Source organism: Mastigoproctus giganteus, chromosome 1 (assembly GCF_048544385.1).
Source record: "Mastigoproctus giganteus isolate SK-2022 chromosome 1, ASM4854438v1, whole genome shotgun sequence".
Taxonomy (NCBI): domain Eukaryota; kingdom Metazoa; phylum Arthropoda; class Arachnida; order Uropygi; family Thelyphonidae; genus Mastigoproctus; species Mastigoproctus giganteus.
This window is the reverse complement of record NC_143575.1, coordinates 181,370,864-181,397,232: the sequence shown is the minus strand read 5'-3', so window position 1 is coordinate 181,397,232 and position 26,369 is coordinate 181,370,864. Positions and strand designations below refer to the sequence as shown.

General features: G+C 36.0%; 1 protein-coding gene across 1 annotated transcript in view; it reads left to right on the top strand.

Moving 5' to 3' along the window:
- The window catches only part of LOC150091338 (ubiquitin-conjugating enzyme E2 J1-like), a 72,490-nt gene that overhangs the window by 20,098 nt on the left and 26,023 nt on the right, over positions 1-26,369 (top strand). The window contains exons 3-4 of the mRNA XM_090390038.1: positions 8,336-8,467; positions 13,404-13,488. Of these exons, the coding sequence (XP_090246164.1) occupies positions 8,336-8,467; positions 13,404-13,488 (217 nt within the window). The remainder of the gene's footprint in view (positions 1-8,335; positions 8,468-13,403; positions 13,489-26,369) is intronic.

Below are 26,369 nucleotides of genomic sequence, written 5' to 3'. Positions count from 1 at the left end.
GTAACTAAGAGAAGAAACAGGTGTATCTATACTTGCATGTACACCAATGCTAGGAGTGTAGTTACTAAATTTGATGAGCTTGAAGTGCTGGCCAAGACATAAAGGGCAGATATTGTTGGGATATCAGATGTGGTGTCACACAGACATATGCAGTGCAGAATTTGAATTTGGGGAGTACAATGTGTACAGAAAGGATGGATAGGAAGGGAGGAGGGGTTATGCTGTTAGTTAAGCAACACAAAATCTAAGGAAGTGCATCCAGTCGATGTTGGGGGACAATACAATGTCGAATCTGTTTGTTTGGTGTGACATAAGCAGTGGGAAAGGAAAAAGGAGAGTAGGTGTGTGTTATAGGCCTAATGAATCTGATGAGTATGAGCAATTGTGCAGAGAAATAGTGGGCCAGTAAATCAGTGTCTTATAATGGGGGATTTTAATTTCCCAGAGATTGACTCAAATTTGTAGATTGGTCACTTGCACACTAGCAAGGCTTTTGTGGATTTATTGGACGATTGTTTTCTACAGCAGCATGTTCGGGAGACAACTAGAGGGAGTAATACTCTTGATCTGATTATCGGTAGTGATTCTTCATGCATTAAGAATTTGCAGATTAAGGAACCACCATTTGGCAGTGATCAGTGTGCTGAAGTTGAAAAAACTCAGAGGTAACTACAGTAGGGGTAAAGGGGAGGATTTTTGCTTTTGTAAAGGTGACTACGGTGGTCTGAGACAGTATTTAAATTCTATATGGTGGGACCAACTGATGATGTTACCAACAGCAAATGCAAAATGGGAAGCATTCAAAGAATTAATCTTGGAAGCTATTAGGCTTTTCATACCAACTAAGAAATATTGTTCAAGGTTTAGGCCTAAATGGATGTCATATGAACTAATTAGACATGTGGCAGAGAAGAAAAATGCATGGGATATATATAAATTAACAGGTGACACAGAAGCCTATGATAGATATAAGCTGGTCTCTAACCAAGACACAAGAGGTTAGGCAGGCAAAGGCAGATTATGAGAAATGTTTGGCAAAGGATGCAAAGAAAAACAGCAAAGAGTTCTTTAATTATGTAAACTCTAGAAGGAAGGGGATGAATCAGATTGGTCCACTTGATATCGATGGTTCAACTGTTGATGATCCTGCTCAGGTAGCTAACAAACTAAATGAATATTTTGCATCTACATTCACACATGAGGAGTTATTCAGTGAGGGGAATGCCAGAGGTGTATTCAACTCTGGCAGTAAGCTAGATAATCTTGTAATAACAAAGTAAAGTGGAGTAGAAATTGTTGAAGATAAACATAAGAAAGGGGTGGATGGAATTATTATATCCAATTATTATTAAATTAAATTAAATTACATTATATGAATTAAATTATATTTAATTCATTAATTATATTCATATAATATATTTAATTCATAATTATATTATATTATTATATGAATTAAATTATATTATATGGGGTGGATCCAATTAAATTAAAGGAGGCAGCAAATGAAGTAAGCAAACCCTTAGCCATAATTATGAGAGCTTCCTTGGACTTGGGAAGTACCCATGGACTGGAGATGTGTAAATGTCACCCCATTCCACAAAGGAGGATCAAAGGGCGACACAGGTAATTACAGACCTGTTAGTTTAACTTCTGTTCCAGGGAAATTAATGGAGGCACTGGTTAAAGAAGCATTGCAGCATCATCTAGACAAGACTTTAGTGATAGCTCAGACACAGCATGGGTTTGTTAAGGGGAAGTCTTGTCTGACCAATTTGACTGGATACTATGATGTTGCAAAGCAACTGGATGCAAAGAATAATTTTGATATCATATATCTGGATCTTAGAAAGGCTTTTGATACTGTTGCACATGGAAATTGCTCCTATGGATAAAGGGACGGTTGAGTGGGAGAAGACAAAGTGATAATCAATGGACACTGCTCTTCCTGGACTAATGTTATTAATGGAGTCCCCCCAGGGTTCAGTGTCGAGTCCATTGTTGTTTTCTGTATTCATTAATGATATTGATGATCGGTATATCAGGCTTAATGTCCAAGTTTGCAGACGATACAAAGGTCAGCAGGGTTGTTAATGACAGTACGTTTACAAATGTAAAGCACTGTATATGGGAAGCAATAACCCCAGAGTAATGTATCAACTGTGTGTTACTACTCTGACAGTGGTAGAGAGCAAAAAGGACTTGGGTAATTGTGCAGGCAGATATGAAGTTTTCTGAGCAGTTCAGACGGTTTGGAAGAGTATCTCATGGTGTCTTGTCAATGATATATAGGGATTTTCCTAGCAGGGATAAGGAGGTGATTATTCCCTTGTATAAGGCAATGGTCAGGCCACCCCTTGAGTACTGTATACAGGTCTGGTGACCTCATTTTAAGAAGGATGTAGAGCTGCTGGAACGAGTACGAAGAAGGGCAATAAGATTAGTGAATGGAGTGAAGGGTTGCTCTTACGAAGAAAGGCTTAAGTTTTGCAAATTACAGTGTCTAGAGACTAGGCACTTGCGAGGTGATCTGATTGAGGTGTATAAAGCCTTGAATGGTTTGAGCATTCTCAATGCTGATGGGATTCTTCCTCTTGCTCTGAATAATCACCTGAGAGGACATAATTTCAAGTTGAGGAAATACAGTTGTAGGATAGATGTGTGGAAGTTTGCCTTTAGTCAGCTGTTGGTTGATTGCTGGAACAAACTTCCATCTTTTGTTGTAGAAGTTGATAGCTTAAATAGATTCAAGGCAAACATTTGGAGCGAGTGGATGGGTGAAATGAGAATGGTCTGTGTGTTTTTTTTTTTTTTTTTGTTTGCTATATAAGCTATATAAACTTGCTTTCTTGCATCATGTCCTCTTGCTAATTCTAATATGCAGAACAAAATCACCTTCTTTGAATTTTTGGCCTTGAAGTGAATTATTTTAGAAAGATAAGTAGCATAAAACAATTTAAACCAAAATTAAACTATATTAAATCTAAAACAGGCATATATTATAGGGTGTACTTTTGCTCTTTCTCAGTGGCCCTATATTAAATAACACTAGCCAACACGATTTTTACCTCCAAGAACTTAAATGCTGTTTTTAACCAATTTTTATGCATAAATTTCTAAAATCACCATGGTAGTTTCATATCATGTCACAATTATTAAATATAGTGGGAGTTGCAGTTTACCAAAATATACCAGTTTCACATTACCTAGCCAGTAATGTATGACATACTGATTTATTTTAACAGATATAAGCTAATTATCTTAATTTTAGCAATTGATTCTGGCCTGTGTTTTCTGTTATAAACATAATCAACTTCTACTTATGATTCTTAGGTTTCAATTCTGATGCAACAATTTACAATTTGAAGAGAGCACATAGCAGCATTTTTGGTGAAGATTTGTGTAGGCTGTTCAAGGTTTTCCAAGTATTAACTGATTGTGCATGTTCTCAGGGTTGTAAATCTATTCTACAAACACTAGTGGAGAAAATAATAGTAATCAAGTCCAAGTTGAGGATTCCCTGGAAGCCTCCACTTCACAAGATGTTGACTATCAGGCAGTAAGTTCAGGTAGTGAGGTACATTAATCACACAAGATGAGTTGAATGGTTTGGTTCGAGACTTAAATTTGCTGCATGAACAAGCTGAACTGTTAGTTCTAGGTTATAGCAGTGGAATATACAGCAGGAACAAAGATTTCAGTGTTTCGAAAAAGACAGTTTTCGAAATATTTTGCATATGGAGGACAGTGTGTTTTTGCGAACACATTGTTGTACTTCTGAAAGAACGAGGTCTCCTGTATAAGTCAGAGGAATGGTGTTTATTCATAGATGCCTCAAAATTAAGTTTAAAAGCAGTTTTGCTTCAGAATGGTAACTAATTTCCATCAGTTCCTGTGTTTCATTCAGTTACACTTGAAGAAAGTCATGAAAGCATGTATAAGGTTCTTCATGCTATAAAATACCAGAATTATGGTTGGAACATATGCAGCAATATTAAGGTTATTGTTTGCAGGGGAATTACACAAAATGTTGTTTTTTGTGTTTGTGGGACAGCCGTGTGACAGAAGAACATTGTTGTGCAATATTGGGACGATTTCATACCAGGACAATGTAATGTAAAATATATTCCTTTAGTACAGTCAAATAAGGTTCTTCCACCCATGCACATCAAACTTGGATTGATGAAAAATTTCGTGAAGGGACTAGATAAAGAAGGTAATGGATTTGCATACTTGAAGTGTTTCCTAATTTAACATATGCCAAACTTAAGGAAGGAATTTTTGTAGAACCAAAAATTAGGAAACTCGTGAAAGACATATTTGAAAATCAAATAAGGTGGTAGTACGTGGGTTTTTTTGGGTAATAGGAAAGAAGGAAGCTATGAAATGTTGGTGTCTAATTTACTCGAATGCTACAAAAACATGGGTTGTTGAATATCATTGAAAATTCATTTTCTTCATTTCCATCTCGAATTTTTCCCCAAAAATCTGGGAGATGTAAGTGATGAACAAGGGGTGCAGTTTTTAATTAAGATACTGTATTTCCAAGGTGAAAAAGCGGTACCAAGGTTGCTGGGATCCTGTAATAATGGGGTATTACTGCTGGTTCCTTGTGAGAGAGAGTAAGCAGGAATACAAGAGAAAATCCCTTATCAGCAAACATTTTTAAGGATGATTACAGGTATGCTGATTATGTATGATTAAAATATAACTATTTCGCTATGATTTATGATAAATTTTTCAGAAGTTAATGAGTTATAGAGAACGTATAATTTTTTTTTTTTTTTTTTTCACACTTGTATTACAAACTGAATTATACTTATCCCTTTATTTTAACATTAAACATTGGTACATCTTTTGATGTAGAAGTAATAGACTTTTTATGGTGATTTTCTAATTAGCGTGTTTCTTTCCTCCAGGATCACATATTTTCATTCTGGAGGTATGACAAAAAATATTTTTTTGTTGGCTAGTGTAATAGATCTGGAGGTAATTGTGTAATCAGATATGAAATTCTCTGAACAAGGCAGACAGGCATATAGGACAGCTCATAGGGTTTGTAAATGATACAGGAATTTTGCCATCAATGATAAGGAGGTGATCATCTCATTGTATAAGGCAGTAATTAGGCTGCATTTGAAAACTGCATTCAGGTTTTTAATATATTTGTTGCTAACTTATCCTCTGAACTTAATGCTGCTGAATTCAAAAATTACAGGATTAAGTCAGTCTAGATTGGGGAGGGCAGAGGCATTTTTGTCTTTCTTCTCATTATGGTTGAATTAATTAATCTCTGTTGAAGGTTTCTTACAAAAATATCTGGTTTTTCTTTCAGCAGATTGGAAGAAATTGGTTCTTAAGCTCAGCTTGTTTTCATCCAGGTGAACTAAAAACCTCTTCATGCATATATGCATAAACTTGCAGTGGATGTGTCAAACCTCATTTTTGGAAGGTTTTGTTGTTTGTATAGTTTTGTTGGAATGCAAAGAAGTGCAGTAAGATTATTTGAGGGATGCATGTACAACAGGATGCTCTTACCAAAAAAGACTTGTTTTGGAAAAATTGCAACATCTGTCAACTAGATAATGTGTTTTTGAAGTGTTCAAGGCATAAATGGGTTGCGTGACTTAAATACCAGTGGCATTCTTACTCTTTCTTGGATGGCACGCACATAATGTGGCAGTAAATGTAAATTGGAAAAAGATGGTTTCATGATTGATGAGTGGAAATATGCCTTGTGGATAATTGATTGTTGTAATAAATTTTCATAAATTGGCATTATGGAAGTAGGTAGTATTTAACAAAGGATTGGATGAATCATTAGAAGAGATGGAAAAATTAAGTGGATTTTTTATTTATTTATTAATTAATTATTATTATTTTTAATTTATTATTTTTGTATATTATTATTTTTATTATTAGCTGATATTGTATAAGCATGCTTCCATGGCAAAAGATGAAGCATAAGAAAATAAATTGTTTGTCCGTACTAATTACTGATATGCCTAGTTTCAGTTCTTTTATTTGTTGTATTATTTTGTCAAAAATATGCTTAATTTTCATTAACCCTCTGACAGAGTACTCCAAGATAAATTTTGCTAAAGGTGGTTTCCCTGATTTACCACAAAAGCTATGAGTGACATCCATGCCAATTTATTAATGCCTCAGTTATTGTGCTTCCACTAGATTATCATTAATTGTTTCTTATTGAAAAACCAGGTATTTTCATAAGACTTCATGCATATTATATCATTTTGAAAAATAAGAATTTAAAATTAGTTGACTTTCCTGTGCAGTTACTGAAGCATGCAACCTTCCTGTTTGATCCTAGCAGAAGCACTGGCTTTCTTCAGATGTTTTTTACATCTGCCAGTGGCAAATCATTCACTGCAGCACACAGGCAATTTGATTTTAGTTTCTTTCAAGTATCATTTGCCAACAGCAAAGATAACCAAAATGCAGGGCATTTTTTAAAATATGAAAAAAAAAATGTCTAAAACATGGCAGAGGTAGTTTTATTTTACAAAAAATTAAAATTTGCACTTTTAATATTAAAAAATGCATTATTCTTAATTGTGTTCATAATAGATTGAAAACAAAGGATGGCATCAAAAAGTGAATAATTTAAAATTTTTTCATGCTGATTTTAAGGTTATAAAATGGCATACTTGATCCCAAGGTGTCTGTCTATTTAGAAGGAAATTTGTGTGCCTATTAGTGTTGATTATACATTCAACAGAAGTTCAATGCAAACTTACTGGAATTTCTGTGCTATAGTACAGAAAATCTTTTTGTAGTATGCATAAGAGAAATATTTAATGACTGGCATCCCACAACAAAATATATTCTCAAACTGTTGTCTTCCATTACCTTCTTAAAATAAAATCCCATCTGTTTAGTTACTAACAGATGGGATTTTACATCTAATTACTATTATTAGCCATATGGTGGAAGGAAGTCTGAGGCTTATACTAGGAAGAGGATACTACTAATCCCTTCTGTTTAATTAGCTTAGTGATTGGATGTACTGAGGTTTTCATTATTCCAGTAATTAACCTTTCATTTAATATTTAATAAACTAATTAATCATGTTTGTGTTATTTTTGTATTTTGTGTAAATATAGGGGCAGACAAAATAATGGAAACACTTGTGATATGCACTAATATGGTGTTAGGCCTCCCTTTCCTTTTAAAACAGCTTGTATTCTACATGGAATAAGTTCAAATAAATTTTGAATTGTCTTAAGTGGAATGTTGTACCATCCTTTATGGAGGAATGTTTCAAGATCCTTTAGTGAAGGTGGAGGAAATCTGCTTCTCACTCTTCTCTCCAAATATCCCCACAGTGGCTCAATGTTTAAGTCTGGTGATTGTGCAGGCTTTGTCCTTCTGCTTTGTCCTTCTCAAACCAAGATTAGCCATATCTGGTTGTGTGTATTGGAGCATCATTTGTGGGGAAACAATGTTTACACTAGAGGATGAAGCTGGTCACTCAGAATATGGAAATCACTGGCCTGTTCAGGGTGATGATAGGAACAAAAGAATACCAAGATGTTGCTGCCCAAATCATTGTTAATCCTCCAAGTTTGATGGTTGGCACATGACAATCAGGATAATATGCTTCCTTTGGCATATTTGACAAATGTAAACAGTCCCTGATATTGGAAAAGTGTAAATGATGATTCATCTGAAAATGACATATTTCCAATCAAGTGTCCAGTTTTTGTTCCCTATGCCTTTGTATCCTCTTTCTACCATTACCATCAGTAACTAGTGGCTTGGAAATAGCAGCTCTGCCATCATTTCTCCCTGAACTGTTCTGTTAGAAACTGAATTGCTAAGACTCACATTAAGTTCTGCAGTTATTTTTGAGGCAGTAGTTTTGTTTTCAGTGTTCCCTTTCAGTCAGTTCCATTTTCTGTTATAATTCATGGTGACTGCAGAGATCACTTTTGGTACAGTTGCTGAGGATACATTAAAAAAAAATCAGCAGTTTTAGTCACTGATGCTCCTGCTAAATGTGCACCAACAATTTGACCTCTGGAATTCAGATTGGTTTTCTTTTTTTGTGTGTATTTTCTTCATTTATCTTTCTGTGTCATCTCCAAATAAACATCAGCCTTAATCATCTTTCTATCACAGTACTATCTGCAAGAAACAAAAAAAAAAAAAAAAAATCATGGTTAATTGTTTATAAATATATCACACAGTTTTTACAAAACCTACTTTCACATTAGATGTTTCCATTATTTTGTCCACTCTGTATTTTACTAGTTAGTATAAAAATGCCAGCCTATTTGCTGTAGAAGTTTCCTTTTTTATTTATTTTTTTTATTAGGATAACTTATTTGAATGGCATTTTACTGTACGTGGACCACCTGATTCTGATTTTGATGGCGGCGTCTATCATGGCAGGATAGTTTTACCACCTGATTATCCTATGAAACCTCCAAGTATTATTCTTTTGACAGTAAGTGAATACAGAATGCAACCTAATAAAATGCAACTTATTCTTTCATCAGGTTTAAGGGATAAAAAAAAGAAAAGATTCATATAGTTATACTTATGCTATCAGAATATGTAATTTGTGTTTGCACAGTTTTAAAGTTTCAGGTTATATTTCTCCAGATGATGATTTTGAAATATTATTTAGTTATCTCCCAATCCCCATGGCTCCCAATTTTAGTAGAAAATTGCTTATGGACCTTTACTCTTTCTCAGAAAGCACACACATTAGGGGATATAAATTTAAATTTAGAAAGATTGAAAAAGGAGGGTTCAAAAATAGATGTACTGGAAATTTACATTCGGCCAGAGAGTAATCATTGTTGGAATAAACTTTTGCTTAATGTTGTGGAAGTGGGTAATTTGAGTAAATTTAAGGAAGGTGTGTGAATGAATTATTAAAAGAATTGGCAAATGAAGTTTTTTTTTTTTTTACTTATATAAGCTTCACTTCTTTGGATCATGTAATTAATACTAATAAACTTTGCATTTACTGACTATTAACAGTAAACTTTCTTATTATTCAGTATTAACTTTAAGGACGTAAGCATTTAAAATAAAACTCTGCATAAAAAAAAAAACCAACAGCAATATTTCTTATTAAAGAACAAGCTTGAAGTTTTTTGTCAATGACCTAAGCATAATTTGGTATTAATAGATTTATGTGAGAGGAGAAGAAAAAGTATAGTGCAGCCTTGATATAATGTGGGTGTCAGGTGACAACTTTAATCCCCCCGTTATAAGCGAAGCGTGTTATAGTCGAAAATATTTTACGATTTTTTTTTCATCAGTTTTTTTTTAACACAAATATACTTTACTGAGGAAATGAATAAATAAACTAATGATTAATGAGTAAATAAATATATTTACTTTATTTACTATTAACTTTTCTTCAACTGTATAATTTTTTATTTTGGTGGCCATTACTTCAGTCCTATTGATTTACTAATTTTGCTGTGTATTTATTTCTGATGCCTTATAATTTACCATGTTTTGAGAAAATTAAATCAAAACCAAACTGTCCGGCATATCATAGTGCCAAAGTGAAGTAGTCAGTCACTTGTCAGTTCATATATATTTTTGTCTAGTTTAGTCCTTAGCAATTTTTGCTATCCTAAGTATAACTTCTAGTCAAAAAAAGAATGTCATGTGCTATTGTTTACAAAAATTTACTCTGTAACTAATATAACGCACTTGATGAACGGTAGTTGTATTCCCCTAGAGGTAGCTGTTTGTAATTAGTGTTCCACTGATATATATTTCCTTGTATTGTATCTCTAGCTGATAGCTGAGGGGAGAAACTGGGTGTCTACAGTAATTAGTCTCTGGAAAGTACAAAAATTACTCTGCAACTGAATATTGAATATATTAAAGTGAATATACAGCCAATTTTTAGCTAATTTCCCCTCTTGTAAATATGTAGTAGGCTGTACAGTTTTTTTTGAAGACTACTTTTTTTTTCATAATTCGTTTCGGTGGAAATGATCATATCCGAAACCATGATATGAAGAGGCATGTTTTATCAAGGTTGCACTGTATTTTCAAAAACTTGCATAATACATATCAATCTGAAATGTAGATGGGGGGAGGTAATTACCACTGTCCTTTTTACTATAAGTATATGATCTTTATTGTGAGTGGTATCTTTTTGTTTTGGCTAATTTAGGATTTGGACAAAAAGTAAAGTGGTCTGTGTTTGGTACTTAAGGGAATTATTGAAGAAAAGTATTAAGTTGAAGGTAAAAAAAAAAATAAGTTGGGGGAAAAAAGGTAAAAGTGGCCAAATGATACAAAGAAACAAAGCTTATGTTAGTATCTATTGTAAAAAAAAGAAAAAAAAAGTTCCATATTTCATTCAGACTTTAAGTACATAGAACCATTTTAAGGCTTGAAACATCATTCAGATCCTCACAGAAGTATCTAATTACCAGATTTGGTAAACACAACTGAAGTCTCCTTACAGAAGGAGACTAAATATGTCTCTGTAGCCACACCTACTTTTATTGCTGTTCTTTATATTTGCTCAAGCAAATTGATATCATTTCTGAAAATCCAGGTTTTTAAACCTCAATGCAGTATAAAAGATGTGGTCTGACTAATGATTTGTATAACAGAATAGTAACCTGTTTATCTCTACTCTAAAAATTCTTATATAATTTTGTGCACTGTCCTAGCAGGGATATATTGCTAAGATAAACTATACAGTGGATCCCCACTTTACAATATTAACCTGTTCAAGAGACACCATTGTATCGTGAAAATATCATGAACCCAAAAACACTTTTTTTGGTAATTCATTCCAAGACCTCGGAAGTTGAAATTTTTGCTATACAACTAAGCTATTTATCTCTCTAAAAGGTGATTTTTGTCATGGAAATTGTACATATTGATTAAAGCGCAACACAGATTACTTCAACTAAAGGATGCAAACACAAAACATGCAGCCAACACGTGTACAAATACTGCTATTTGGGTGATAGGAAGGGACCATGTGGTCCAGTTGGAGACGGTCATAAGCCCATTGTAAAGTGAAATAAGTTGGTGCCGGTTTAATATGAGTACTGGTTAGTGGAATCAGCCATGTTATAGAATCAACTTTCAAAAATCCAATTCAAATCATTAAAATGCACTACACTTTCATGTATGTTTGGTTATAAGAATCAATTTTGAATGCTATCGATATTTTTCTAAAGCACATTTCTGAAGGTCACTACCATAAAACAATTTGCAGTTTCTGGTTTATTGAGCTTTTCTGTTAGTGCACTCTATTATAAACTGGTAGTAAACTCTAACTTATTGCATTTGTGATTACACTGATAGCTGGAATTCTGTGGGTTTTTACATTATTATGGTGAAATGTCTCTCTTATATGAAGTCTTCAGTCATATAAAAAAACAAAATAAATTTTCAGAATCTTCTCTTCATTCATATTTTTTAAGCTTTGTAAATTTGTTACTCTGTATCTCACTTGCACATACATGTTAATTGCAATTTTTTGTTTGCAGTGTTCTTTAGTGTTCTTTGTTATTGATTGCTTATCTTTTTTACTGTTCTAAATTTTACAACCCCACAAAAAAAGTCGGTGAACAGAAATATCAATTAGTATGTACACATTAGTGTACATACTAACTTCCAATTTTCTCATATCATTTAATTTTGTTAATTGGTAAGGTAATAAAGTGTAAATTTTGTGCTTAACATATCTTTACTTTTATAGCATGTGGATAATATTTGTCCTATTTTCGCTTATTAGAATCGCTGTTTAATAGAAAATTCAATTCGCAAACATGATTACAATGACCCGCACTTACTACACGTCGTATAGCGAATGACATTTCATTATGGAGACTGTCGTAAAGTGATTTGATTGTACAGTGAACCAATCCTAAAGTGGGAGTCCACTGAATATCTAACTGTATAATCATCAATTGTAAGCAACAGCTTTGGATTGGATTGTATCTTAAAATATTATGCTTCCAAGCTAGTGCATTGTCTTCTTTTAACTGCAAATTATAAATAAAATTTTATTAACTCATTTCTAGTTTCTTAACTTAACTGTATGTAACAGCGTCATTAAGCTAAATTAGGGTAGAGAAAGTAAGAAATGAGGAGCCTCCATTGAAGCCGAATAGCAAATTGTGATTAGTAGTATTTGGTTGTTCTGTGGCGCATTATCAATGGGTATGTAATGGAAAACAGTTTGCCAATAGTTTTTGTAGACCCTTCTTAACCGTTGTTATTTTTATTTCTAATTTGCTGTTAAAAGAGGACTCTACCTGCATAGCAGTGTAATGTTTTATGAATCAGTCGACTGCTGCTTGATTGCAGTTTGCTTTGCTATGCCTGTAGTCCTTTGAAAATTCTCCTTGGTTTGATACATCTGCTAAATTTGACTATGAAAACTCTATTGGCAATATACTTATATGCCCTTTGGCCTGGATAATCATGTAAGTCAATCATCTTAACATATGATTTTTGTAGTCTGTTATTCTACCTGTCAATCAGTTGGAACATAATGTTATTGGCTGTTAAGTGGTACATGACATTAGATTTTAGACTGCTGACACATGCATTTTATCAATAGATGAGGAATCACTGTTGGTAAAAATATAATTACTGAAATGAAATAAATATTATGTGCTATTAGAGCTATTCTTTGTCTAGCATAAATCTGCAGACAGTCCTAGGAACATTCCTGCTTGGCAGTTGTCATATTGCTTAGTAGCAAGTATTTCACATTGCAGCAAAAGGAATACCAAAAGTTGATACTATGTGAGTGAACAAGTATGTATAATTTACAATTTTTCCACTTGAATTAAATTACATGCTTTCACTTTGCTTTCAAGTTTTTACTGTGTATGGAACTAGCATTATATTAGGACAAATCATAACTGATATTCATAGTTAACAATTAACATTCCTCTTTTTCTTTAAAGTTTTGCTCAATTCTGAAGTTTTTAAAGGAACACAAGAGTTCCTTTACAGTAACCTGATTTATACAAAGTATATGTCACGTTTCTTGTATAAGTTGAATACGTGTTAGTCAGCTTCCACAAACTACCAGCCCATATTGAAAACTAATGACAAATTAGTTGCGTCATTGGTATCTGTGAACATCTAAATTTTGCCCGTGGATGTCAAGTGATATTGATATTCCTTGCAAAAAAAGTAACCAATTAGTTCTAGAAATTCTTTATTACATATAAAATTTGTATTTTGAATAATGGTGCTTTTTAATTAGAAAGATAAACACTAGGAGTCTCTTATTTCTGGTATTTTCATTTTAAATTCTTCTACGTCAATACATTTATTCGTATTTCATTTTATAGTAGAATTTCTTTTAATGTCAAAATATATATTACATTTTTTAATAAATATATAATTATTTTTGTTTTTTATAGCCAAATGGAAGGTTCGAAATTAACAAAAAGATATGTCTTAGTATATCAGGTCACCATCCTGAATCTTGGCAGCCATCTTGGTCTAGTAAGTACATTTTCATCTGAAACTTTTTTTTTTTTTTGTTGGAATGTAATTTAGCTGATATTCAATTGATATTTGAAATAAGTATATTTTCGATTGAAAATAAGATGAAACAGTTTGGTTTACTAACTGCACTGTTCATTGATGACAGTTGGTAAAGCTTACCACCAGAAAAATGGAAAATTAGCAGTGAGAATTCAAGGAAATATATTGGAATATGGTTTAAGGTTTACCTTGGAGTGAGCAGGTCTGAATCTTATCATGACTTCTTTTTAATTTGCATGGCCCATGTAATGAAAACAATGTAAGTTACACATTTTAGTATGAGAGATGTAAAAATTGGATTATTATGATATGATGATGCACCATTAAAATAGTGGCTTGCAAGATCTTAAAGAATCTTTGAATAAATTCAAAGTTTCTTTCAGTTTAAATTCATGAGTGCAGCTGAGCAGTATGAAATTAGTGATATTGCAGTTACAGCAGATTGTTTATTTGAAAAACATTGATGCCTAAAAGCAAGTAAGACCCCTTGGGATCAATGCATAGAGAGGGGAGGAGGACATTGAACCATTAAGATTGAGGGTATCATTTGACTCAGTAGAGCTTCCTTTGGATCAGAAAAGGGCTAGTGTTTTGCCAATTCATAAAGGTTGTTCTAAGAGCAAAAGGAATAACTACACTCAGGCTGACTTCAGTAATAGGGAAAATTATGGAGGCAATGAAAATTACTGTAGCACAGGAACATCTAGATAGAAATGGTATTCTGAAGGAAACACAGCACAGTTTCATAGGGGAAATAATGTTGTTTAACTAATCTGGTTAGTTCTTTAGTTATTCTGAAAGAGTCACTTATGAGTTGTATCTCTGAAATAATTTTGAATAAATTGTCATTAATGGCTACTTTTCAGAGTAGGCTAACCAAGTGGAATCCACCAAAAATTGGTGCTGGAACCACTTTCTAATTTTTTTTTTTTTTAATGATAGTGTGTGTGATATAAAAGCTTGCAGATGATGTGAAGGTTGGTAGAATTGTTAATGATTATTGCCAAGCAATGCTCCTTCAAGATTACGTAGATAGGCTTTTAAGGATAGTCGGGAAAAGTGGCAGCTATGTGCTAATGCAGTAGAATTACGGCATTAAAACATTTTGACAATAATTATTTGGATTTTATCAAAAAATTTGACACTGTTCCGTGTAAGAAGTTACTGTTACACTTGCAAAACAACCCTGAAATTAATGTATGCACTAGGATGAGTTAAGGATGGTAGAGGAGAGAGCAACTTGGATTATGATTTAGCCAGACAAAGTTCTCCATGCACTGTAGACAGGTAGCAGTGTGGGTCAATGATGTCCTATCAATGATTTAACAAACATTTTCTCAAATTTTAGCTTTGACGGAAAATATGCACTTTAGTCAAAGGGGTGCCACCGTAGCCAGGTGGGTAGGAGTAGCACTGCGTAGCACACACACTTCTTGATTAGATTGGGGTTCGAGCCCGTGACCACCAAATACGGAGGATGCAGAAAGGTCAGGGAATGACCACCGCATACCCCCGGAGCAATGTGGCCTTAGTTGCTAATGCTCCTAAAAACCAAATAACAACAACAACATTAGTCAAAGCTTAAATAAAATTGGCACTCACCTCATGATCTGTTTAGTTGCATGAATTATATAAAAAAAAAGGGGGGGGGTATGACAAGGTCTCAGATTAAAAACTAAAATCATAAGTTAAAAATCTTGGGTTAAAAATTAAAATTGAGCTCAGAGGAGGAAGAGCTTGCTATTTTTTAATTATAGTCATTTTAGCTTTGATTTTTTTTGCCATCCCATTCCACAGCTTTATAAACCTCAGTTAACTCAGGTACCCCCCCTCCCCCCCAAAGTGTCCATTTACCAAACTCTTTAGAATAGTAATACCCATATAGTGCAAGGAAGCCACTGGTGTTAGATAAGAAAATACAAATCATTTTACCTCCTCACATGTAACCATCCAGTTGACCTTTGAATTTATTCAAACAGTCAGTCTCAACTACTTGGGAAGGCAACCTGTTCCAGCAGTAAATTACTTGCTGGCTAAAAGACCTGACCATCAACCTGATGACTCTGTAGCCTGCATAATTAGTCTTTCCTTGTGTGGTTCTCCAATTTGCTGATCTTACCATGCTAGTTATGCCCATCTTTGGACCCTTTCAAGAAACTCATTTTTTTTTTTTTTTTTTTCAGATGAGTTTTTTCTTCATATTTGAATATAGTATTACAAATGTGGTCTTAATTGCCTCATACAGTGGGACTATGGCCTCCATATCTCTACAGAATAATGTTCGATAAATCATTGATAAGACTCCCTGGGTTTTCCTCGCTGCCTGTTTACACTGCTTAGCATTAGCATTAGTAGAGGCATTTGATGCAAGAAAGCAAGCTTATGCAGCATCAGCCAAAAAAAAAAAAAAAACCCACTTCCACTTCACCCCTCTGTTCGTTCAAAATACCTGTCCAGCTGAGCCTTAAACTTATTTAGGCTATCAACCTCCACCACAAGGGATGGAAGTCTGTTCCACCAACCAACCACCCGCTGGCTAAAGGCAAATTTCCGCACGTCTATCCTACATCTGTCTTTCCTCAATTTGAATTTATGCCCTCTCAGGTGATTTTTCTGAGCTAGAGGAAGAATCCCATCAGCATTGAGCATGCTTAAACCATTCAAGGCTTTATACACCTCTATCAGATCACCTCGCTGGTGCCTAGTCTCCAGACACTGTAATTTGCAAAACTTAAGCCTTTCTTCGTAAGAGCACCCCTTTGTTCCATTCACTAATCTTGTTGCCCTTCTCTGTACTCGTTCCAGCAGCTCTACATCCTTCTTGAAATGAGGCCTCCAGACCTGTATACAGTGGCCTGACCATTGCCTTATACAATGGAATAATCACCTCCTTATCCCTGCTGGAAAAATTCCTGTATATCATTGCAATACTCCATGAGCTACTCTTGCAGCCCATCTGCACTGCTTAGAGAACTTCATATCTGCCTGCACAACCACCCCAAAATCCCTTTCATTCTCTACCACTGTCAGTGTAGTACCACAGAGTTGATACGTTGCTCTGGGGTTGCTGTTTCCCATGTGTAGTATTTTACATTTGTCAATGTTAAACTTCATTTGCCACCTCTCAGCCCATCTGCTCAACCTTTCCAGATCCTGTTGCAGCAGCATAGTGTCAGTAGTGTCCTTGACAACCCTGCCAACCTTTGTATCATCTGCAAACTTGGACATTAAGCTTGATATACCATCATCAATATCATTTATAAATACAGAAAACAATAATGGACCCAACACTGAGCCCTGAGGGACTCCACTAATAACATTAGTCCACGATGAGCAGTGTCCATTGATTACCACTCTCTGTCTTCTCCCCCTCAACCACCCCTTTATCCATAGCAGCAATTTGCCTCCAATGTCACACTGCTCCAATTTGTGTAGCAGTCTTCCATGTGCAACAGTATCAAAAGCCTTTCTAAGATCCAAGTATATAATATCAAAGTTATTCTCTGCATCCAGTTCTTTTGTGACTGCATCATAGTATCCAATCAAGTTGGTCAGGCAAGACTTCCCCTTAACAAAACCATGCTGTGTCTGAGCTATAACTGAAGTCTTGTCTAAATGATCCTGCAGTGCTTCTTTAACCAGTGCCTCCATTAATTTTCCTGGAACAGAAGTTAAGCTCACAGGTCTATAATTACTTGTGTCAGCCTTTGATCCTCCTTTGTGAATTGGGGTCACATTTGCACATTTCCAGTCTATGGGTACCTCCCCCAAGTCCAAGGAAGCTCTCATAATTATGGCTAAGGGTTTGCTTACTTCCTTTGCTGCCTCGTTTAATATAACTGGATAGATCCCATCCACCCCGGGTGCCTTTCTTGTGTTTATCTTCAACAGTTTCTCCTCCACTTTACTCCCAGTTATTTCAAGATTCTGTAGCTTACTGCTAGAGTTGAATACACCTCTGGCATTCCCCTTGCTGAATAACTCCTCATGTGTGAATGTCGATGCAAAATATTCATTTAGTTTGTTAGCTACCTGAGCAGGATCATCAACAGTTGACCCATCAATATCAAGTGGAGCAATCTGATTCATCCCCTTCCTTCTAGAGTTTACATAAGTAAAGAACTCTTTGCTGTTTTTCTTTGCATCCCTTGCCAAGGATTTCTCGTAATCTGCCTACGCCTGCCTAACCTCCTTTGTAACTTGGTTGCATATCAACTTGTATCTATCATAGGCTTCTGTGTCATGTGTTAATTTGTAAGTATCCCATGCATTTTTCTTCTCTGCCATATGCCTCATTAGTTCATCTGACATCCATTTTGGCCTAAACCTTGAACAATATTTCTTAGTTGGTATGTAAAGCCTAGTAGCTTCCAAGATAAGTTCTTTGAATGCTTCCCATTTTGAATTTGCTGTTGGTAACGTCATCAGTTGGTCGCACTTTTTAGAATTTAAATACTGTCTCAGTCCATCGTAGTCGCCTTTACGGAAGCAATAACCCTTCCCTTTACCCCTAATGGTAGTTACCTCTTTGAGTAAATCCCACTTCAGCACACTGTGATCACTGCCACCTAGTGGTTCATTTATCTGCAGATTCTTAATGCATGAAGAATCACTGCTGATAATCAAATCAAGAGTATTACTCCCTCTAGTTGCCTCCCGAACATGCTGATGTAGAAAACAATCATCCAATAAATCCACAAAAGCCCTGCTAGTGTGTGAGTAACCAGCCCCCAAATTCCAGTCAATATCTGGGAAATTAAAATCTCCCATTATAAGACTCTCTGATTTACTGGCCCACTCTATTTCCCTGTACAGTTCCTTATTATACTCATCAGAGTCATTAGGCCTATAGCACACTCCTGCTCTCAATTTTGATCTCCCAATGCTTATGTCACACCAAACTGACTCAACACTGCACTGTCCGGCGATGTCGACTGGCTTCACTTCCTTGGTTTTTATGTGTTTCTTAACTAATAGCATAACCCCTCCCCCCTTCCTATCCTGTCTATCCTTTCTGTAGACGTTGTACTCCCCAAATTGCAGTTCTGCATCCCTTATATCTGTGTGACACCACGTCTCTGATATCCCAACAATATCTGCCTTTGATGTTTTGAGCAATACCTCAAATTCATCAAATTTATTTACTAAACTCCTAGCTTTGGTGTACACGCAAGTATACCTGCACCTGTTTCTATTCTTAGCTACCCTAACACAACCCATGTGTTTACTTGTACCGCAATGGCTCCCAGCAAACTTCAAAACTTTCCCTTAGAAAACTTCACATCTGCCCATATTATAATTCCCAGATCCTTTTCTCCCTCTGTGCTGTTTTTAACCCCAGGGGACTCCCATCTGGTGAGTATGGGGTTGGCACACCTAGGGACCTGAGCTGGATATCATCATTCTTCTCTTTCTTAGTGATTCCCTTTTACTGTTGACTCGCGCTCTCTCTCTCTCTCTCTCTCTCTCTCTCTCTATGTGTAACTTGGGATTTTTCTTTTTTCTTTCTTTTTTTTTTGGCTGGTGTAGCATAAGCCTCAAGCTTCCTTGCACCATGTAGCTAATTATAATAATAATAATTCAACCTCACCAAGTGCATAATTCATATCAGGGTTGGTATTCCCCAAGTGCATTTTGCTGCATTAAAACATAGCTTTAGCTTCCCCTCCATATTCAAAGTCTGTCCTTGTACTGGTGTCTTTTGTCAATTTTTACATTTTTTTGGACCTTTTCAGTGAGTGCCATGTCTTTTTTTAAAATCTTTTTTTTTAATACATTGCTTTCACACCTGGACAGAGCATCCCTATTCCAAGTGCAGGCTCACAATTGCATTATATACTCGAATTATATAACTATTTTTTAATTAAACTTTGAGCTTGTGTAAACTACGTTGTCTTGAATCTTGTTGAAAGGTTGCACCCTCCCCTTTTTTTTTTTTTTTGAAGCTGTTGTAAATATAGAACAGCTATTACTTGTAAACAATTGATTGCAGCACATGAGAGAGAGAGAGAGAGAGAGAGAGAGAGAGAGAGAGAGAGAGAGAGAGAGAGAGAGAGAGAGAGAGAGAGAGAGAGAGAGAGAGAGAGAGAGAGAGAGAGAGAGTGTGTGTGTGTGACCTTCAAAATGAATATATACCGATGTTTGCCAAACATTTTTAGTTATGAAACACTTTATTTTTTTATCTTACAATATATTTATGGAACACATTTATTTGGTTTTTAAAAAAAACGCTACATAAATGCTCAAATATATTATTTTTTAAAATGAAATCTTTAATGCGTAATTTATATCAGGAACACACATATAAAGTATTATAAAAATCCATTCAAAATTAACAGCTGTGTTCTACATAAAAAAAAAGTTATATTAGCATTAGTACAGGCATATGATGCAAGAAAGCAAGCTTATGCAGCATCAGCCAAAAAAAAAAAAAAAAACCCCGCCATTCGTTCCAAATGCCTGTCCAGCTCAGCCTTAAATTTATTTAGGCTATTAGCTTCCACAACAAAAGATGGAAACCTGTTCCACCAATCAACTACCCACTGGCTAAAGGCAAATTTCCACACATCTATTCTACAACTATCTTTCCTCGGTTTGGAACTGTGCCCCCTCAGGTTCATAGTCTGAGCAAGACGAAGAATCCCATCAGCATTCAGCTTGCTCAACCCATTCAAAGCCTTATACACCGCAATCAGATCCTCGCAGGTGCCTACTCTCCAGGCGCTGCAATTTGCAGAACTTAAGCCTTGCTTGTAAGAGCACCCCTTTGTTGCCCTTCTTTGTACTCGTTCTAGCAACTCTACATCCTTCCTAAAATGAGGCCTCCAGACCTGTACACAGTACTCTAGGTATGACCTGACCATTGCCTTGTATAATGGGATTATCACCATCCTGTCCCTGCTAGCAAAATTCCTATATATCATTGACAAGACTCCATGACCTGCCCTGGCAGCCCGTCTGCACTGCTCAGTGAACTTAATATTTGGCTGCACAATTACCCCCAGGTCTTTTTCACTTTCCACCTCCCTGATTGTAGTACCATTCAGTTGGTATGTTTCTCTTCAGTTATTGCTACCCATATGCAGTACTTTGCATTTGTCAATGTTAAACTCCAGTTGCCACTTCTCAGCCCATTTTCCCAATTATCTAGATCCAGTTGGAGTAACATACTGTCATTACTGTCATTAACAACCCTGCCAACCTTTGTATCATCTGCGAACTTGGACATGAAACCTGATATATCTTCATCAATATCATTGATAAATATTCAACACAACAATGGGCCCAACACCAACCCTGGGGAACTCCACTAATAACATTTGTCCATGAAGAGCAGTGTCCATTGATTACCACTCTCTGTTGTCTCCCACTCAACCATCCTTTTATCCATTGTAGCAGCTTACCCTTGATGCCATACCTCTCCAATTTGTACAGCAGTCTTCCATGTGCAACAGTATTAAAAGCTTTCCTGAAATCCAAGTATATGATATTAAATTATTTTTGGCATTTAGTTTCTTTATGACCACATCATAGTAAGCAATCAAATTGGTTAGACAAGACCTCCCTTTGACAAACCCATACTGAGTCTTAACTATTATTGCAGTCTTGTCTAGATGATCCTGCAATGCTTCTTTAACCAGTGATTCCATTATTTCCCCCGCAAAACAAGTTAAACTAACAGGTCTGTAGCTACTTGTGTCACCTTTTGAACCTACTTTGTGAATTGGTTTGCACGCCGCCAGTCCATGGGGACCTCCCCTGAGTCCAAGGAAGCTCTCATAATTATGGCCAAGGGTCTGCTTACTTTCTTTGCTGCCTCCTTTAATATAACTGGATTGATCCCGTCCCCAGGTGCTTTCCTTATGTTTAACTTCAACAATTTCTCCTCCACTTTTCTCTCAGTTATTACGAAATAACTTAGCTCCCTGTTAGTGTTTGATAAACTTCTGGTACTCCCCTCATTGAATAACTCCTCATGTGTGAATGTAGATGCAAAATATTCATTCTGTTTATCAGCTACCTGAGCATGATCATCAATAGTCAACCCATCTATGTTAAGTGGTCCAATCTGATTCATCCCTTTCCTTCTGGAGTTTACATAAGTAAAGAACTCCTTGCTGTTTTTCTTTGCATCCTTTGCCAAAGATTTCTCATCTGCCTTTGCCTGCCTAACCTCCTTTGTGACTTGATTACAGACTAGTTTATACCTGCCATAGGCTTCTGTATTGCCTGATACTTTATATGCATCCCATACATTCTTCTTCTCTGCCACCAGCCTCATTAATTCATCTGACATCCATTTAGGCCTAAACCTTGAACAGTATTTCTTAGTTGGAATGAAAAGCCTAGTAGCCTCCAAAATTAAGTCCCTGAAGGCTTCCCATTTAGAATTCCCTGTTGGTAACAGCATCAGTTGATCCCACTGTACGAGATTTAAAAACTGTCTCAGACCACTGTAGTCACCTTTACAAAAGCAAAAACCCTTCCATTTAACCTTGTTGGTAGTTACATCTTTAAATAATTCCCACATCAATACATTGTGATCACTGTCGCCCAGTGATTCCTTTATCTGCAGATTCTTAATGCATGAAGAATCGCTACTGATAATCAGATCAAGAGTATTACTCCTTCTGGTTGCCTCTCGAACATGTTGCTATAGAAAAGAGTCATCCAATAAATCTACAAGTCTTGCTAGTGTGTGAGTGACCAACCCACAAGTTCCAGTCAATATCTGGAAAGTTAAAATCTCCCATTATAAGACATTCTGATTTACTGGCTCACTCTATTTCTGTGCACAATTGCTCATTATACTCATCAGATTCATTAGGCCTATAACACACCTACTCTCATTTTTCCTTTCCCAGTGCTTATTTCACACCAAACAGACTCAACATTGCATTGTCCACCAACATCAATTGGATGCACTTCCTTAGATTTTGTTTCTTAACAGCATAACCCATCCTCCCTTCGTATTCTGTATATTCTTCCTATACACATGTACTTCCAAAATTCCATCTCTGCACTGCCTATATCTGTGTGACACCACATCTCTGATAACCCAACAATATCTGCCTTTGATGTCTTCACTAGCACTTCAAGCTCATCAAATTTATTAACTGTACTCCTAGGATTGGTGTACATGCTAGTATACATGCACCTGTTCCTGCTCCTAGCCACCCTAATACAGCCCATGTATTTACTTGTTCCACTATGACTGCCAGCAATTCTGAAAATCTCCATCACCTTGCTTTCCAGTCTGCTGCCCATTCTAATAGAAGCAGTGCAAGAATCACTTTTGCCTCTGCCTGCAGCCACTGTTAACCTTTTAGTCTGTGTATCCCCCCCCCCCACGCTAGCAGTTTTCTGATCACCTAACACTGCCTCGATAGCATCAGCAAATATTCTTGCACCCTTTCTATTTAAGTGTATCCCATCCCTGTAGAAGCAGTCTCCTGTCAACAAGCACAGATCAGGCTGAAAAAAATTCTACCCCTTGAGCCTTGCACAATCTCTCCAGGGCCGAATTGATTAACAAGGGTCTCATCATATACTCCCTCCTATCATGTCTGGGCAGAATTGCATACACTTTCACATTGAACCGTAACTCATGACTTTTTTTCAACATTGACCTGTACTTGTTGAGTAAATCTGTAGATCTCTTACTCTTAATGTCATTAGTTCCAACCTGTACAACAATATCACCTTTTGTGCCCTGAAAAGATGATATCTGCTCTACAACGTCATCAACTTTTGCACCTGGCAGACATACCCTGGTCCTGTTCCACCTATCCTTCTTACAAAGTATATTTCCGTCTCCCTGACAATAGTCACCAACAATAACTAGTTCCTTTTTGACCAGCGCATTCTGCCTTGGAGATTGCCTGTGTTGCCTGATGCACAGGAGTGAGCTCTGTCATTGAGCTGGGCAGCTGAGAGCCTGATGGGCCCCTCATTAATTTCTTCGAGGGCATTTATCCTACACCTCAAGCTGTCATAGACTCCCATCAGAATGCTGAGTTGGCGCCTAATCTTTCACTCCAGACACCTAGCACATACACAAAGGCATCCTCCTTGGCTAGATCATGTCCTGTTTTAGAAAGGTCAGCAAACATTTCGCATTTTTTGAGACTGATGTGTTGGAGAATCGCCCCCTTCGTTTCTCCCCCGATCCACAGCACTCTCGCTAGTCTGCGATCTTTGCTTCGCAACTCTAGTCCGGGTCATGATTTCAGTTTAAATACAATTTAATTAATAATGAAATTTAATAAGATTAATAATATTTTTGATTAATTGATAATACTGTAATAAGCTAACTGATTCCTAATACAGTGCTTCGTATTATGCTATCTAGTATCTTATTTACTACAATATGGTGACTGGTTCAACAATATTGGCACCAACACTGGGAGTCATAACTTCCAAAATTGCTGGTCAAATTCAAAATAAGAAGCTAACAAATGCTACCAAACCTATTTAATATCTCCGTAAAACAATGTACTATGTTAAATAATGAAGAGTACATTAAAAATTATAAAATACTTATCCCTTTACAGCAGCCAAAAATGCACTGTCCGTACTGTTCTCTAATATGTGCATGGAAACAAAACAAATTAGATTTTTGAACGGAAAATACAAATTGGTTTTTAATGATTGGTGTTTCTACATTTTTGTATCATAAATTCGGTTAACATTAGGAATAATTCTGGAAAGTTGAATCCTCACGTCAGATGCAGCATCACACCTATTCCTATGTTTGGTTTTTGTTACAGTGTAATAGAAAAATCCAGTCTGATATAAATTAGTAGGAAAGGGTAGTAATACTCAAACTGCATCTTTAGCCACATTAGGATATTCTTCTATTAGACTACCCCAAAAATTATTTATCAAGTGGAAGGTAACGTTTGTTTTAAATCAGAGTCTGAAATGAAATCAATTAGGCTTTTGTAATCGTGCGCAGTAAAGCAGACTGGTTTGTTTGTAATTATTGGTGGTTATAGGAAAATATTCTAATATGGATGACTGCAAGTTATGTAAGTGCTGTAAAATTGTGCTGGAAACTCGTTCGTGGACTGTAGAATTTATTTTTGTCAGAAATTCACGTAATGTGGGGAGGCAGTCAAAGTTATTTAGTTCTACACAGATACAAGATATCCATAATTCCATTTTCTTTTTAAAGGATAAAATTTTATCTATTGTACTAAAAATTGTCAGTCTTCCTGTGCAGCGACAGATTAATTTCATTTAATTTTGAAAAAATATTTGCAAGATTCAAGTCTTATTAGCCATGAGAAATTTGTCAGTCATTAAAATTTTGTCCTGAGTTGCCAGAAGTGAAGAATACCAGTAGTTAAAAGTTCAAAAAGTGTCACAATCACTTGTCCTCTGGACAGCCACCTTATCTCTCTGTTTAAAAAAGTGCTTTATGCTGACTACCCATTTCATAACACAATTTTTAAACAACCTGGATTGAAATGATAAAGATTTGACCAAATTAATCATTTGTATGGCTTCATCCAGCTCAATTTTTAGATATGCTGGTATTTTTTAGCTTCCAGTGCTTGTCTGTATAGAACACAATGACTGTTAGTACTTCTTGGTGCCAAATATATGATTTGGCACCTTTATCTTCTGACTATTTATTTTCAATATATTTTCCCCAACAAATTTCATGCCATCTGATAAAATTGTTGATGCAGTTGAATATTTTTGCCCCAGTGGGGGCAAAAATATTCAGTTGTGTCCACTGGGGAAACTAGCTCTTTTCCTGTGTCTTTGGAAAGATCTTTAATACGTTGTGCAGCAGTGTTATCTGATAATTGTACTGCATCAATTCTTTTTTAGCAGACTACTCATTCAACATGCACATTGAATGAGCCATGGTGTGCACTTCTCCGGTAGCAGTTTTATTCGTTGAAAGTTTACAATTTTCAAGTGACTCACACTACCTCTTAAAAAACCAATATTTTTGGCTTTGTATTAGCTTGTTTGGTTTCCAAATGACTACAAAGTAGTCATATATGTAATAAAATACTTACTAGTATTTTATTACATATAATGCACTGTGCATCATGAGCATCTTTATTTCCAACACATGTAAAACCAAAATACAAATAACTGTCATCATACTTTCAATTTGGTCCTTTATGAGGGGGTATTAAAAAGTTTGTACCCTGACCTAGATCAGTAGGAAGTTTCCATTTTTAATATAAGTTGTCTACATATTCAATAACTGACATGTGAAATTTCATTCCTGTTGGTAATTGTACACCAGAGGTAGAGCAATTAAGGTGTGCTTCCACTGTCAAAGCAGTGGAAGCACACCTCCTCCCCACCTCCCAGAAAGGCAAAGGCCACTCCATCTGCGAAGAAGGTGATGCTGTCTGTGTTTTGGGACAGAAAAGGGATTATCCTGACAGATTACCTACCTCGTGGTTCTACACTTACTGGAGAATACTGCAGAATTCTTTTGACAAAGTTATGCAATGCTGTGAAGGTGAAAAGGTGTGGTTAACACTACGCCTTTTCAATGTTAACCAGAGCTGTCTGTCTTCTGTCAGACAATGCACTGGCTCACACAGCTGTTGCCACCACCAACTTTGTTGCCCAGTGTGGCTTTGAACTACTGCAGCACCCACCCTATTCTCTTGACCTAGTACTGTCACACTTCTTGTTTCGACAAGTGAAGAAACCATTGCGCCCACACCACTTTGATTCGTCTTAGGAAGTCTTCAATGAAGTGGAATCATGGTTTCAGGCAAAAAGTGTGGACTTCTTTGATCAAGGCATTAAACAACTGACCCATAGTTGGTAGAAATGTGTTACTATACATGGAGAGTACA